This window comes from Urocitellus parryii, chromosome 7 (assembly GCF_045843805.1).
Source record: "Urocitellus parryii isolate mUroPar1 chromosome 7, mUroPar1.hap1, whole genome shotgun sequence".
Lineage (NCBI taxonomy): Eukaryota > Metazoa > Chordata > Mammalia > Rodentia > Sciuridae > Urocitellus > Urocitellus parryii.
The window spans coordinates 15,944,048-15,959,339 of record NC_135537.1 but is presented as its reverse complement, the minus strand read 5'-3'; the positions used below and the strand labels follow the sequence as shown (position 1 = coordinate 15,959,339).

The 15,292-nt window shown below is 44.9% G+C and overlaps 1 protein-coding gene across 7 annotated transcripts in view; it reads right to left on the bottom strand.

The window, feature by feature from the left end:
* The window catches only part of Mtss1 (MTSS I-BAR domain containing 1), a 153,998-nt gene that overhangs the window by 26,404 nt on the left and 112,302 nt on the right, over positions 1-15,292 (bottom strand). For all 7 annotated transcript variants that reach the window (XM_077801457.1, XM_026406886.2, XM_077801456.1 and 4 more), the window contains exons 4-6: positions 12,250-12,334; positions 11,212-11,303; positions 8,333-8,407 (exon numbers count right to left, since the gene is read on the bottom strand). In XM_077801457.1, coding sequence (XP_077657583.1) covers positions 8,333-8,407; positions 11,212-11,303; positions 12,250-12,334 — 252 coding nt within the window. The remainder of the gene's footprint in view (positions 1-8,332; positions 8,408-11,211; positions 11,304-12,249; positions 12,335-15,292) is intronic.

The window sequence follows — 15,292 nt, the reverse complement described above, 5'->3', positions numbered from 1 at the left end:
CATTTTGAGCCCAGAGTCAACAGCAAATCACCAGCAAGGCACTGGTGGCCATCCTTACCAGCATGAGGCTCCACCAGAGACCAGCTGTGCAAAGGTGGAGCCCTCAGCTGCCTGGCGGGTTTTACCCGGAAGCCCCACCGCGAGACAGGCTGGTGAACACAGGCCTGAGGACCAGGCACTCCCATATGAAATGTGAGGTCCTGAGCAGGCGCTTGCAGGGTTGAATTCAAAGCCTCTACTGACCTACTGTGGTCAGGGACAGCTTCCCAACTGTCACAGCAGGTCTGAAAGGGGGAAATCCTACCACTCAGGTACGAAGAACCTGGCTTTCCTCCTGAACCCCCCTCTGCTTCCAGCACTGGGTGTGGCCTCCTCCAAGGACCAAGAGGAAACATCCCCCAGCTGCTCCCTGGCTCTCTCCACTGGCTCCTCCTGCAGGAGAGGAATCCTTGCAGCATTTGTCTGCAAGAACCAGGAGGGGTGGCTGGGGGGCCTTGGGCACATTCAGTTTTCACCACTGAGGCAGGCTGACTGACCCACTGGCTGCAGGTTTCAGGGCCACTCAGGGTGGTGTCACTGGCTTGGCAGTCACAGGAGAAATGCTCACGTGGATACATGCACAGGCTGGGTGGGGCTGGGGACATAAACCACTGCCACCGTAGAAGATTCAACAGTGCTGGGGATTTCCAGGAAAGATGGATGCTGAGAGGAGAACTGCAGACTAGTCTGGCATCTGATCAGAAACGAGGTCCAGGGATAGCACCATCCTGGGGCTGAGGCTGCGCTCGCAGCCTGAGGTCACCGAGTTCTCCGCTTGCAGTCCACCCTGGCTTGAGGCTGTCCCTGGGTGTCACACAGTGCCTCTCCCAGCACCCCCTGCACCAGGTCTACCCTCCCACTGTTTCTGGGGCTCCTGATTACAGGGCCACATCCAGGGTCATCCTATCCCTCTGCCTGGGCACCTCTCCTGGTTCTCCTCCAACTGAACCCTTGTCATCCTCCCCAGGGCCATGATGCCACCTCCAAGCCCACCAGGCCCCTCCTCTCTGCCCACCCACACTTTTTGCTGGTATCTGTCACAGATACCAGCAAAGTAAAGAACTGGTTTGAGGAAGATCAAGTTCGAGTTGCAAATTCCTTCCATTGCAGAGGTCCCTGCTCCTGCTTATGCAGGGACCCGGACTTCTGGAGTTTGAGGTAAATAGTTCTAATTAGCTCAAAGGAGAGTTCCAAGTATCTATCTATCTACATATATCGATCAAAATTAATTTTTTTTTGCTGTTTTCAATTTTTCGTTTGTTTGGTTTTGGTGGAGCTGTGGACAGAACCTGGGACCTGATACACACGGGCCAAGTGCTCTACCAAGGAGCTCCAGCCCCTGGCCCAAGAACATTTCAACTATGATGAAACTTGTTAAAATCTAGATTTCCAGGCTCAAAATTGATTTAAAATTTGTTTTAAAAACTTACAACATCTTTGGACTATTCAGCTACCTTAGGTTATTTTTTTAATAAATAAATAAATATATATATATATATATATATATATATATATATATATATATATATATTTTTTTTTAATGTGGTGCTTAGGATCGAACCCCATGTCTCACACCTGATAGGCAAGTGCTCTGCCCCTGAGCCACAGACCAGCCCTATTCTTGGTTTTTCATTCCCAATCACCACTGCTGACATACCCAGCACTGTGGCTCTGCCCTCTGAACCTGCCCCAGCAAGAGAGGGGACTAATGGGGCTGCAGAAATGTCTGTGACTAAAATGAGCAGAATCTTTAGAAGTTGAAAAGCCAGGTGGCTGTGTGGTTTCTTCATTCATTCCAAATCTATCTTTCATCCTTTCAAACAAAAATGTTGTTTACCCCCTGAACTGACTCATGCCAGGCTCTCAGTAAAGCGTCTCATAAAACTAAAGAGTCAAGAGACTGTCCTCAAAAGTCCCCACATTGAGCAGGGCCTGGTGGCACACGCCTGTAATCCCAGCAACTCAGGAGGCTGAGGCAGGAGGACTACACGTTCCAGGCCAGCCTCAGCAACTTAGTGAAGCCCTCAGCAACTTAGTGAAACTCTGTCTCAAAATAAAAAATAAAAAGGGCTGTGGGTGTAGCTCAGTGGTTAAGCACCCCTGGGTTTAATCCCTGATACAAAAACAAAAAACAAAAAGCCCCATATTGTATGATTCCATGTATATGAAATGTCCAGAAGAGGTGAACCCAGGGACAGAAGAAAGTGGGTGAGTGGTTCTGAGGGGTGGGGAGCTGGGTGACAGGGGCTACTGCTGAACAGGCGTGAGGTGTCCTTCTAGGGAAATTAGATAGTGTTGATGTTTGCACAACACTGTGAATATTTAAAGGCCACTGAAACACACAATTTAAAATGGTTAAATTATAAATTTGATGCTATATGAATTTTATAGCAATAAGCAAAAGCGTGGCTTGTCTTACCTTCCTTCCAGAGGCTTACTATAACCATTCAAGCAGCTTCATAATCACAATATTGAGAACTGAAAGGTACCGTCCTTTTTAAAGTTGGGGGACGACTAGCCCAACATCACAAAGGGACACAGAGGCAAAACTTCGTCTCCTCGGACGGAGGGACATCCTGACTCCGCTGTCAAAGGAGACTGCGTGGATTGGGTTCACCGTGGACGACACAATCCAATTCAAACACCTCTTAGGAGCTGCCAGTAAAATGCTCGGGAAATAGCTGGGCACGCTTAGGCAAGACAGCCACACGGACACCTCACAGACAGACCTTCCTGAGACAGGGACAGCAACGAGACTCCAAAGCAGCTTGCATTTCAGTAGCATGATCACCCACAGAGTGAGGGTCACATTCAGTCAAGAGAATCATTGTCAGTATTGAATTTGAAGATCTGATACCTCTGAAACTTTTCACAAACTCTGCTGAAATAAGAAATACTTCTGTTTTTTTAAGATGAATTCTTGATTTTCAAAAGAATGTTATGGTCCTGGGTGGACAAAGTCAGGTATCTTGAAGCTTCATCTAATCAAATGTGATTCAGTAATAATTTTGAGGAGTTATTTGGTGTAGCTCTTCATATTTTGTTTGTGGGCCACATACATACATACATACATCAACAGCCAAGTGCAGACATGTATGCATGTATAATTACATTGGTGTCCTGTGGGAGGGAGGGTGTAAATCACTCGGTATTTCTTTTTTCCATGAGTCTATTACTGAACTATGCAGATACAATAGCCTAACACCTTTAATGGCCAAACATCCAAGAAAGAAAATGATTAAGACACACACACACACACACACACAATTTTCTTCAAGTTATGGGAAATTAAGGAGGCACAAGTGATTGTTCTGAGCTGGCAGGAAAATTCAGGCAACTAGCATAGGTCTGATCAACCACGGAAAGCCCACAGCAAGGAACACGCCGTGACCAGCCACCAGAGATTGAGGATGGAGACTTACCCAGAGCGTCCACTGGCAGGGGGCGCACGGTGAGAAAGGGCAGGATACACAATTGACACAAAAAGGAAAACAATACAGTCAAACTGGTATTCGGACAGCAGCTGTCTTACCTTCTGCTCACGTGTGGGCCGCCCCGCTTCATGTCGTGTGGTCAAACCTCACCCACCAAGAGGGGCACATCCTACTTCCCCTTTCCTGCCTGGTCAGCTCCCTTCCCTTCTCACCTGAACGCCAGTCTTCCCAGTCAGTAACTGTCACCATTGGGACTAAGGATTTTGTAAAGAAAAATGAAGAATATATACCCAGAAGAGGCTAATTCAGAAGCCTTAGCAAGAAAACCTTTCAAGTGTAATTTATCATAACTTCAAAAAATATCTAGGGACTACCAAGAAATAAAGTTTAAAATGGGATAAAAATTTTAAAAAACTAAAACTTTAATCTACTGTGTTCCACTGTCCCAGAACTAGAATACCTATAAAAATTTAAATACAGTATTAAAAAGAATATAAATATATTACATTATTAATATAATATCATGATATTAGTATAATAATATATATATATATATAAGCTCTAGATTATGATTTTCAGCCTACTTTAATGCACCTGTGTCAATTTCATTGAAATATTTGCAGAATTGAAAACTTAGAACTTAATGGGATACAATATAATGGCACATACTATGCTGGTGTGGAACTCGGAGTCTACTTATTACATTACAGCATTGGCTTTGCAGGCTCTGGTGGAAAATGATGGATTCAGCTATTTAAAGTTAACATATATTCATTCCAGTTCTCCATCTCAAAGAAAGTCCCAGATAGATAGACTTTCAGTGTTTATCAATCAAGACAGAAGGATTGACTGTAATTAATTTCACTTTTGTTGTTGTTTGCTGTTGTTGCTGGGGATCAAACCAGGGCCTGTGGATGCTAGGCCAGTGCTCTACCACTGAGCTACATCCCCAGCCCAATCCTAAATTTAAATTAATAATTTGGGACTGAGTTAAATGAGAAATAAGGCTACTGACTTCATAAATGGAGGTGGCAAAAGTAGGTAAGCAACTTCAAGTACCTCCCAGTTCTGATCCTCTCTTACCTCCAGGACCCCAAAGGCAATGAGCTGATACAAGAGGAATGGAGTGGCACCACTCAGGGCCTAGGGCTGACTGGGCAGCTCCACACTGTTTCTGCAACTTCCTGTTGCTTTGTCCCCTTACCTGTTGACAAGGCTGGCTCTGCCCTGTGCCCCCAACCCTGTCTGTGCACCATAGCAGAATCTCCGGAGGTGGCATGCCACTGTCCCTATCCAGCCCCAACTCCTACCCATGTATACCACTATTAGAGGTCACACTGGCTGGCCTTCAAGAAAATCAGGCACATGGCTGCAGCTGGAGCATGCCCCAAGTCACTTTCAAGTGATTTGGGGCCAAGTGGTGGCCCACACCTATAATCCCAGAGGCAGGAGGATAGAGTTCAAAGCCAGCCTCAGCAATGGGGAGGTGCTAAGCAACTCAGTGAGATCCTGTCTCTAAATAAAATACAAAATAAGGCTGGGGATGCGGTTCAGTGGTTGAGAGCCCCTGAGTTCAACCCCCAGTACCAAAAAATAAATAAAATAAAATGATTTCAGAATAAACCTAACAAAAGACAAACCACTTAAAAGTTTTTTAAATGAAAATATTTAAATGCCTTTGTATTACAAACTACCACCCTCTACAGTTAACAAAAAGAGTCAAAGAATGTGATAAAAAGTGATTTTTGTAGAGTAAGAAGAGTAAAAGTCCCCTCCTGTATGATGTGTTTACTAGAGTCAAGGGTGGTGCTGAAACCAGGCTGATGTGCACAAAGGCATGAGAAATTTTCCAAAGGAGAGTCAGAAGAATTTCTAGATCAAAGATCATAGTTTTTGAAAAAGGTAATAGTAAAAAATCTAAACAACAGGCTGGGGTTCTGGCTCAGTGGTAGAGCACTTGCCTAGCACGTGTGAGACACTGGGTTCAATTCTCAGCACCACCTATCAATAAATAAAAATAAAGGTCCATTGACACCTAAAAAGTAAATATTTTTTTAAAAAATCAAAACAAAACAAAATCCCTGCTTTATAGACTCCTGAAAATATATTAAAAAGAAAATGATTATTTGGCTATAAGTCAGATTCAGTTCTGTTAGGACAAACAAAACAAAAAATGTATCCAAAGTCTTCATTCCATCCTAACATGCTAACATTTTATAATCTAAGAGTTCAGGAATTAGGGCTGCTTGTAATCCCAGCAGCTCAGGAGGCTAGGCAGGAGGATTTAAAGTTCAAGGCCAGCCTCAGCAATTTAGCAAGGTCCCAAGCCACTTAGTGAGACCCTGTCTCAAAATAAAAAATAAAAAGGGCTGGGGATGTGGCTCAGTGGTAAAGCACACCTGGGTTCAATATCCAGAAAAAAAAAAAAAGATTTCAGGAAACTGGCCCTTGATGGGAATGAACCAGATAAATTCAAGAGGTTTTCTAGCACAAAGGAAAATTTCAGCTAACCAACCCCAAATAATCAAAAGCCTTCAGATTTCTTCAGATTTCTTCTGGTCCTTTAAGTTGTGGTGTTTCATTCCAATTATGGGTCACATGCCTGCTAGGAGAACACTCCACAAGAGTGTGGTCAGAATAATACCTCTGGTACATTCTGGAAGGCTACGTTCACTTCCAGACATATGCAAAGATGAGCACCTGGCCCCAAAATGTACTTACATATTTTAGGAAAAAATACATTTATAAAGAAAAGAAATAGGATCTGGGCCTGTAATCCCAGCTACTTGGGAGGCTGAGACAGAAGAATCGCTAAGTTCAAGACCAACCTGGGCAACAACACAGAGCAAGACTCTGTCTCAAAATAAAATTTTAAATTAAAAATAAATAAATAAAAGATCATCTTCTGATTGTCCCTTGAAGTAACCAGAATATCATCCAGAACCTTGAAAGCTACAGATGTGACTGATTTTGTAGACAGGAATCCACTATCTGCAAGATGTGGTACCTGAGATGGCCAAAAAGACAGTTGCTCCAGAAGCCCCTGATCACAGGCTGCATTCCCTCAGCCTCAGGCCCAAGTGCCCCCAGGAAACCTCTCAACTCATGGCCAATCATTCCCAAGTCCCAGAGCCAGACACATTTCATGTTATGCACAGTCCAGCACCCCGTCTGGCTCCAATGGGCATCTTGTTATCCTCCAGGCAGCCTGAGCCAGGGCTAGGCACGTCTAATTGCCAGAAACTTCCTTTTATGTTGCACTGTGAGCAACCTATCAGGCTTCACCCAGAGGTCCACATTCTGCTAATTGGACAATGCCAGTAACTCTGAGTGGCAGGCAGGGACCCTTTTGCTTTCATGCAGAACTTAGATAAAAGGATTATTTCTGCAGCCAGAACTTAAGGCCTCTGAAAAGAGAACTCCGGGAAGCTAAGGGAAAACAGCCTCTCTTTCTTACCTCATCCTTTTCACCAAACGCCGAGACTTTTCTAAGCCTACCCATCTCTCCTGGCCCTTCTCTCTGAGCCCATTAATCCCTCCTATCCCTAAAGTGCCAAGATGTCAATGAGATGAACCAGCCCGCTCTGCACAGGGACTCAGAGCTGATGAGATTTGGTGGCAATTTTGTTTACCAACATTCACCTTTAGACTCACTAAGGTGTTACTGGCCACAAACCCTATTACTCGTCCAACACGAGCTCCCAGGGGCCCTCATTAGATGGAATGTAAATCTGAGACACTCCAAACCAGAAAAACACATCCCAAAGAAACCGCTGGATCTGAAGGGGACTGGAAATCTGACTGTGGGTGAAAATCCATCTGATTTAATTCTGAAACAGGCTTATGGCTTTTGTAAGAATTGAGAGAGGGAAGGGACTTTTTTTCTTAATGTCAAAGCTTATATCCTTCGTCTAGGCATCACCTCCCCCGACCCAACACCATCCACCATTCAGTATCCCCAAATGCATTTTCTTTTAAATCCAAATGAGACCTGGTGGTTTAGGAAAGAGAAAATTGGGTTTGGGAAATCGCTACCTATAAAGGTTGGTATCGCAAAATAATACTATATACCACTCACAGAGCAGCGTGAAGGAAGAATACCATTTTATCAGTCAGGATGCGCCAGATTCAAAAACTTGGTACCAAGAAGAACCGTCTGGAAGGAATATCCCCTTCTCCACCTCCTGAGAAAGTTCCTACATTCTAGGCCTTTCTAACATGAATGCTTGCAAAGTGGATTTAGCTCGATTTTTCTGCTCTGGGGAGCAAAGGTCATGGATGTGACCCTCCATTGGTTAAACAGGGAGGCAGAGGGAGGGGACCCTGCACCACCTAGTTCCTCTTACTGGTGAATAACCAAGCTCCTCCTTCATGAACACCCTGGAAAATCCCCAAAGTGGCAGTGACTCTGGCCCCTGCTGCAGCCATCCCCAACACTCTCCCAAGACTTAATAGAGGGTTTCAGAGATTATAGGCTGTGAAAGATGGAGGAGAAAATGACATAATTTCTGTAATAATTACTATAGAACATTTGCATAAAGCTTTCTTTGCATTCTCCCAAGGCTTCCAAGAAATTTGTAGCTTTCATTACAAAGCACAGTAGGCATGGAAACCGTCAGATTTTTGAAGACAAACGTAGGGGAAGGAACAAGGCAAGTCCAGCTTGGCAGGGGCTTCCAACTCACAGGCAGTCTGCACTTAGAGAGCTTTAACTCGGATAGGTCCTACTTGCCTCTATGGGTTCTCCAGGGCCATCAGACATTGAGTCTACAAACAGAACACCTGCTTTGGAGATGGATCCAGAGCGTGTTCATGTTTTCTCAAAATGACAACATCAATGACACAATTTTCGGAGTTACCTTTTTTTGCTTTCTTCTGCAGTTTCAGTGTATCTGAGGACTTCTTTTTTATCTCTTGGCGAGCCTTTTTGTATTCTAAGAGAAAAAAGAATATTCAATAATTTTACTACTTTGCTCCACGGAAAGTATTTTAGGAACAGCCATTGCCTTCCTCACAGAGCACACAAACTCTGACATGCAGTAAACAGCTTTGTGGAAATACACTATGAGGAAAATCCCACGCTGACATTTTACCCCAGAGAGGTTATTAAATGAAAAACCATGAAATGGGGCTGGGATGCACCTCGGTAAAGAGCGTCTGCCTGGGTTCAGTCCCCAGGACTGCAAAAGCAAAAGTGACCACCACAAAATGCATGCGGTCTTGCCCTATGGTGCCGGCTTTGAGGACAGACATCATTTGGGTCCATTTTAATTAAAAAAAAAAAAAATCCACAATTTCTCTGCTCGAGGGTCAGGAAAGATTTTTAATCTTATTTACTTTCCCAAGGCACGAAGCAGAGACACATTTGTGGAAGGAATAAACAAACCATGGCCAGAACAGCTCTCCTAAAGCCCAGCTGGGTCCCTGTCCCTCTCCTTGGTCCTGCTCTCAGCACTGCAGCTGGCCCCCTGCCTTGGCCCGGCAGCCTGGGCAGGTTCCTGCTCTGCTCTGACACTGCGCCGTCTTCCCCACCTCTCTGCAGAGCTTGCTCACTGGGCTGGAGAGGTCACCTCCCCAGCTGCCCCAAGTTCAGGGTGATGAAACTATGTCTGTCTATTAGGATGCCTCTCAAAACAGCACCTCGTTGTCTGACCCCTCCACCAAACTCGTGGCTGGCCACCTTCAGCTTCTGCAGCACCCTGCTCTCTCCTGTCCCATCCTGGACCCTGCCCTCCGTTCTCCTCTTCCCCGAGGGAAGCAGCAGTGACTTGGTCTCCTCTGCCCACCCTGAGGCATCAGGTGCAGAGGGAGTGACAGGTGCTGCTACCAGGCTCATCCTCTCAGTGAAAGCTGAGCTGAAAAGATGGACAACTGCTCTCCCACCAGCCTGGGGGTTGGGACCTGGCCCCCCACACTGGTCCAGACAGAGGCCAGCTAGCAGGGTGCAGAGCCTGGCCATGGTCTAAATTCAGTCAGGCCCAGGCTCTGTATCAGCCTCGGGATGTGAATCCCTCAGGAAAAATGGGGAAGCATTTCTCTGTCTCTACCTGGGATGGGGGCGGGGAGTATTCAGATAAAATCAAGGGACCTTGGTTGTCCTGGATGAAAGATGAAGCAGAGCTCCTGCTGCCTTCTCCCCACTGGCTCAGCAAAACCGCCCTTACAGAAGCTTTCCACATCCAATTTTGAAGTCTTTGCTATCAAATCAGCTTTGCAGGACTACCAAATGTGCACACTGAATAAAGAGGTAAAGAGGTAGCCTGGACAAAGGTGGGAAGGTCAAATGGAAACCATCAACTTTTTCCTTGTCTTAAAAAAAAAAAAAAAAAAAAAAAAACCTTTCCGATGTTTGTTTCTTTCTTTTTCTTTTTTTAACCTAATGGAGGTAAAGAGACACTTCCAGGGAACCTAAGTGAAAGCAACCATGCCCTAATTAACACATGTATTTGAAGGACAGTAAATCCTTCCAAGTTGTCGGTCTCCCTAACTTCAAGTGATTGTATCAAACACAAGAGCTAGTCCCAGATGGGAAGTGCCACTGAGGGTGGATCTTAAAGAAGGAAATTTTTTTTAATCATAACTTTTAAGAGAAATATGAGATGCTATTTTCTCTATTAAAGGTGAATCAAAACTTTTAAAAATGTTGGGGTGGAAGGGTCAAGGATTTTATATTAACTTTTTATATGATTGTTAAACATCTGGCTACTGTACCCACACTTAGGAAATCTCAACAACACAAGCCTTCTTCAGTCCCTTCTTTTATCAAAATGATTGGCTAAAGTTCTTTAAAAGACTGGTTTCCAATAACAGTGAAAACAGGAACCACAAGAGCCCATCAGCTGTGACTAACATTTTATAGGACATACAGATCTATTTATTGTTTTTGTGGTCCCGGCGAGTGCAAAGACATGGGACACGGTATGGACACGGCAGCTCTAGGCGCGTGACTGATGGATTGGAGTGAATGTACAACTTCCTGGTGGTTACTGACAGCTCTGAGGATGTGGAAGAAGGTCCATTTCATAGCCCAAAACAAGTGAAACAAACCATCCCCATGGCTGCAAAGAGCCACCAAGAGTGGTCCATCTGTGTTCCCAGAGCACTGGCTGGGTCTTCACTAGGGCCCACTTTGCCTTGTACAGGGCTGATCTATTCCTGTCCTAGTAGATTCCATGTCCGTCTTTCTGCAGACCCCACAACACTCAGCACTCACAGAACATCAGAATGACCCCAACACGGGATGAGGCCTTATTATCAAACAGTCTTTGTGCAAAAGGAACACAAAACACTCACTCGCTTGGAAGAGTAGCAGCGCTACTTCCTCTGCAGATTACACCTTGCTCCTTCTCCTGCTTTCAAGGTGATTAACTAAACCAGTTAGTGAAGACAGTACAGGGAAGGCCCAGCTCTGAGCAGGTGACCCAAGGTAAGCTTTTATCATTGGAGTCTTGGCTTTCAAAATGTTCTGAAATGCCTTAAGTATGAATGTTTGGCACTGAAGCCTGCCATTATAATTCATTTTAATTCAGCGGATGGCACTGCCACCAAGAGTTCAGGCTATCAGTGGAGTGATACTGCACGCCAGGAAATATCTCACAATGGGATCACTTTGGACTGCTCGTCTCCTGACACAGGAGAAGCAGGGACAGAGGGGCCCAGCCCTGTCACCAGGCAGCTGCTGGCAACATCCACAGCTCTTCGCACTGCGCTACGAGGCGTCAGACCTCTCCCCCTGTACCTTTTGCATGATCTTTGTCCAGCTGATTGGCCACTTTCTTCCATTCTTCCATCTGTTCTTGCAGTGGGTTTATCAGACAATCAATTAAAGCACTTTTATCCAGAGAGAAAAAAAGGAGAAATTAAATAGATACATTCTGTTGTCAAGGCTTACATTTGGTTGTCAAAACAAATCTAAATCACAATTCCTTGAAGCAAGCAAAGGCTGCCTAGTGAGCTGACATTCACTCAGAACTCCACAGCTTGGGAACAGCCCGGATGCTTGCTTTCTAATGACTATTGAGAGGCTACATACACGTCAGTGGCTGGATTGACCCCTCTTCTCACTTCCCCAGCTGTGTTCCAGCAACCAGGTTAACAAGCCAGGTTGCAGAACACGGGCGTCTCCCCTCTGACTGCACATCAAGAACCACCCAAAAGCAAAGACACCTGGGTCTCCAGTGGCCCTTTGTAAAAACCTTGAGGGTGGGGACCAAGCATTACTTTGTTTTAAAAGACCTAACGGTTCTGATGTGCATTCAGGATTATAAATCATGATGTACACTAATTGTGCACAGCCTGGAGAAAGAGACCCAGAAAACTGTAGGTCTGTACTGCTGGCTTCTAGATCATCAAGAAGGGAAGATATCTCCAGATGTCCTTCTTTTATTCTCCCAAACAGAACTGTGAGACGCTGCTGAATTGGCTGATCTCCTTGGGGGATCACGTCCATTTTCATTTGAATATTGGTGACTCCAGATCCCTGTGCCAGCCCCTGCCATTTCTCTAGGACTCTCTGGCTCCTCAACTGACAGAGGAGTCCAGAGATGATCTGAAGGGAACTGCAGGTCCCTAGGGCAGAGACCTGGCCCATGGCTCTCAGCTGCATCTGGAGTACCTAGACCAGCACCCAACAATGCTTATTCAATGAATGAGCAGGACTGGGGGAAGGCAAGGTTGTGGGGCCATGCTGCGAAAGGGGTGATACTGTACACATCACTGCCTCCTTCCCCTGAGATCAGCAAGGACATTATGGATTGAGGTAAAACATGCTGCTCACCTGGAAAACTGCCTCAGCTTGGCTTCGATGCTTCTGTGCCTCATGCACATCCTGGTGAGAGCTGAGCCGATCTCCCTGGTACCACCTGAAAAATTAACAGATAAAACTGAGAGACTGCTTACAAGCAGGAATCCCTGAGATCTTTGTAGGAACTTTAAGAAAGCCAGATTTTACATCATAAAACCTAAGCCACTGCCCCCCAAATGTCTCATCACAGACATGTTTGTGCATATAAACCAAATATGTACACATATGTATGCATGGTGACATGCTGGTGTAAGGCCAAACTAAGGCTGTAGTTCATCTGTATGATACTCTGGTATTTCCTATTCTATCTGATGCACATACATTTTTATAAAGCTGATTGTGCTTCAGAAATCAACTTTACAATTCATGAATGGGACCTGTAGTTGAAACAAATACTTCCCATATAAGATGATCAAAACAGCATCTGACATTTAGGGGAAAGCTAAAAGTCGATTTTTGTGCCCCCATTTCTGGCCAATTAATCCTCTTAACATTATTAAGAGCAGTTAAGAGCCTCTCCAGTTAATTATTTCAAGATACATGTTCGGAAATGCAAGCCATTCAGAGAACAGCAAGTTAACGCAAAATGAAGCCACAGAACATTTTTGAGTGTTTTGGGCCACTCCAGTGACAAAGGTCTTCAAGCCCAGCCAAATATGGAAGGTAGGGGCAGCATGGTTTGATTTTCCCAAAACTCCTGTCCTATTTTCCCTTGGGGCACACCCTTCCCTAAGAACACTTTTTTTTAAAGTTCTTCCTTTCCTTTCCCCTTCTTAGGAACAATGCTCAAATCAGCACTTCCCGGGGTATGGGGGGAGCCTCTGTAATCTCAGATGGCAGTCACTCGCTGGAAGGAGCAATTATAAATGACAGGAAAACACGGGTGCTTGGGAAACTGGGGGAAAGAGTCAAATAAAGCACTCCCTTTTCAAGATAAGGCCTTCCAGGGAAAGCCACAGAAATTTAAATCAGTTTCTACCAAGTCGAGACGATAGAAAAAAGTCCCTCTCTTATAAGTGCACGTGACGTTAGGGGTTCTGTTTTGCTCTGCCCTGTCTTCTACAAATGGCAACTTGGTGCTTCAGTCCCACCTGCTTTCCCTTTTATTCTGGAAAACTAACAGGTTTCTACAATCAAATACTACTACTAATAATAATAGTGACACATATTAAATGCAAATATTTCCATATCTCCTTTTAGCCTGAAAAGAGAAGCTTTCCCAGGGCAATTCTTCCCCTCCTCTACAACAGGGTCTCCACACCTCAACTACTGAATTTGCCCACGGAGCTGTCCTGGGCACCGTTAGATGGTAGCAGCCTTCCCATCCTGTTCTCCCTCAGATTGGTGGCTCTTAGAAATGTCCCTAGATAGTGCCAAGTGTTCCTGGGGGGAAATCATCCCTTGATGAGAATCACTGCTATAAAAGAACCTAAGCAAGAAGTAAATTTCACTCGAGGCTGACTTTTTAAGTGTCTAGAAGTCTTTTAAATGTTGCCCTTCACTTCCTGGCATCGCCACCCAACGGGCTGGGGAGACCATGATCATCTCTGTATCACCATCAACCACGGTTCACACCTCTCCACCAGAGAGAGCCAGTAGAGGGCGCTGTTCTCACATGCTCTACCCACCTTCTGGGTGAGCTTCAGGATCTCGAGAGCTTTTATTGCTCGTTTATAAGCAAGAATAAGGATTGCTTTATCCCCAAGGAAATAGCTCCTTTTTTTCCCAAGGCCTTCATTTGATTAAAAGTTAATAACCTGGCCACAGAAGGAAATTGGCACACTCATTCATTGCTGGTGAGAGTGTAGACTAATACTATCCTGGAGGAAAATTTGGTAGCATCTATCAAGAAAATGCCTTAAAAAATATGTACCCTCTTTGACCCAGCAACTCTAATCGTAGAATTTAACCTGAGGAAATAATTAAGGGTGAGAGAAAATCTTTACCTATGAAAGTAGTCATCGAAACGTTGTTTACAACATCAAAAGACTAAAAACCCAATCCCATTATAGGGATCTGGTTAAATAAACTGCAGAACAGAGGCACACAATGGAATAGCACGCAATCACTTAAAATGTTAGAGAATAATCACTTAAAATGTTAGGTATAAAAAGGTATGCCAGTATTTAGGACTTCCTGGCAACTGATCTTAGAACCTGGAAACTCATTTAATCCTTGCTATATGCCTAGTTGTGCTGGTATTGTTGTTATACCCATTTTACAGACAGGAAAAGCGCTTCAAACAGCTTGTCCTAGGTCATATGGCAGTAAATGAGATTCCACCAGACTGAATCTCCATAACTGGTGCATTTATCCATTCAGCTTAAAACAGACAAAGAAGACAGGAAAGGCACAGTGTGGAGAACAAACACCACACCAAACCTACCCCTCTACACACTATTGTGGACATTAGGGCTTGCTATAGCCAGCTCTCAGCCAGTCCTTCGGTTCTTGAACCCAGAACTATCTTGTGGGACCCCAAGGACTAAGCTCCATCTTGGTTGGTTAAGCTGCTTTGGAGAATGCTGGAAGTTAATAATCTATGCCCTTTTTTACCCTCAAGAGAGAATTAGAAGGTTGGAAAAGATCACCTCAAAGCCCAGGTCCCCCACCCCATTTCTCTGCCCCATTATTTCAGTTACCTTCCCAGATATTTTCATAGATTTATTTCACCCTCAGACAGCCCACGGCTTCCCAGAAGCAACTGGGCTGCGGGTTGTAACAAGTGGATTCTGAACACAATGTGCATGTGCCCTGCCCCTGGGCCTCTGCAGAACAGGAAACCCTACAAAGGACAGGAAATGAAGAACCGCAGGGAAAACATCCCAACAGCAGTGTCTCCGTCCAACTGGCATGAGGGCTGGGGCAGAGGACGACCCCTGTGCACCCAGGACCAGAGCTGGACCCTGCTGATCTCAGCAACACAGGATACTCTAAAAATAGGTCTCAGTGTGCAGTGCTTAACAATAGCCCTGCTCTCCCGGCCCTCCCTAGAACTTAAAAAACACCAATCAGC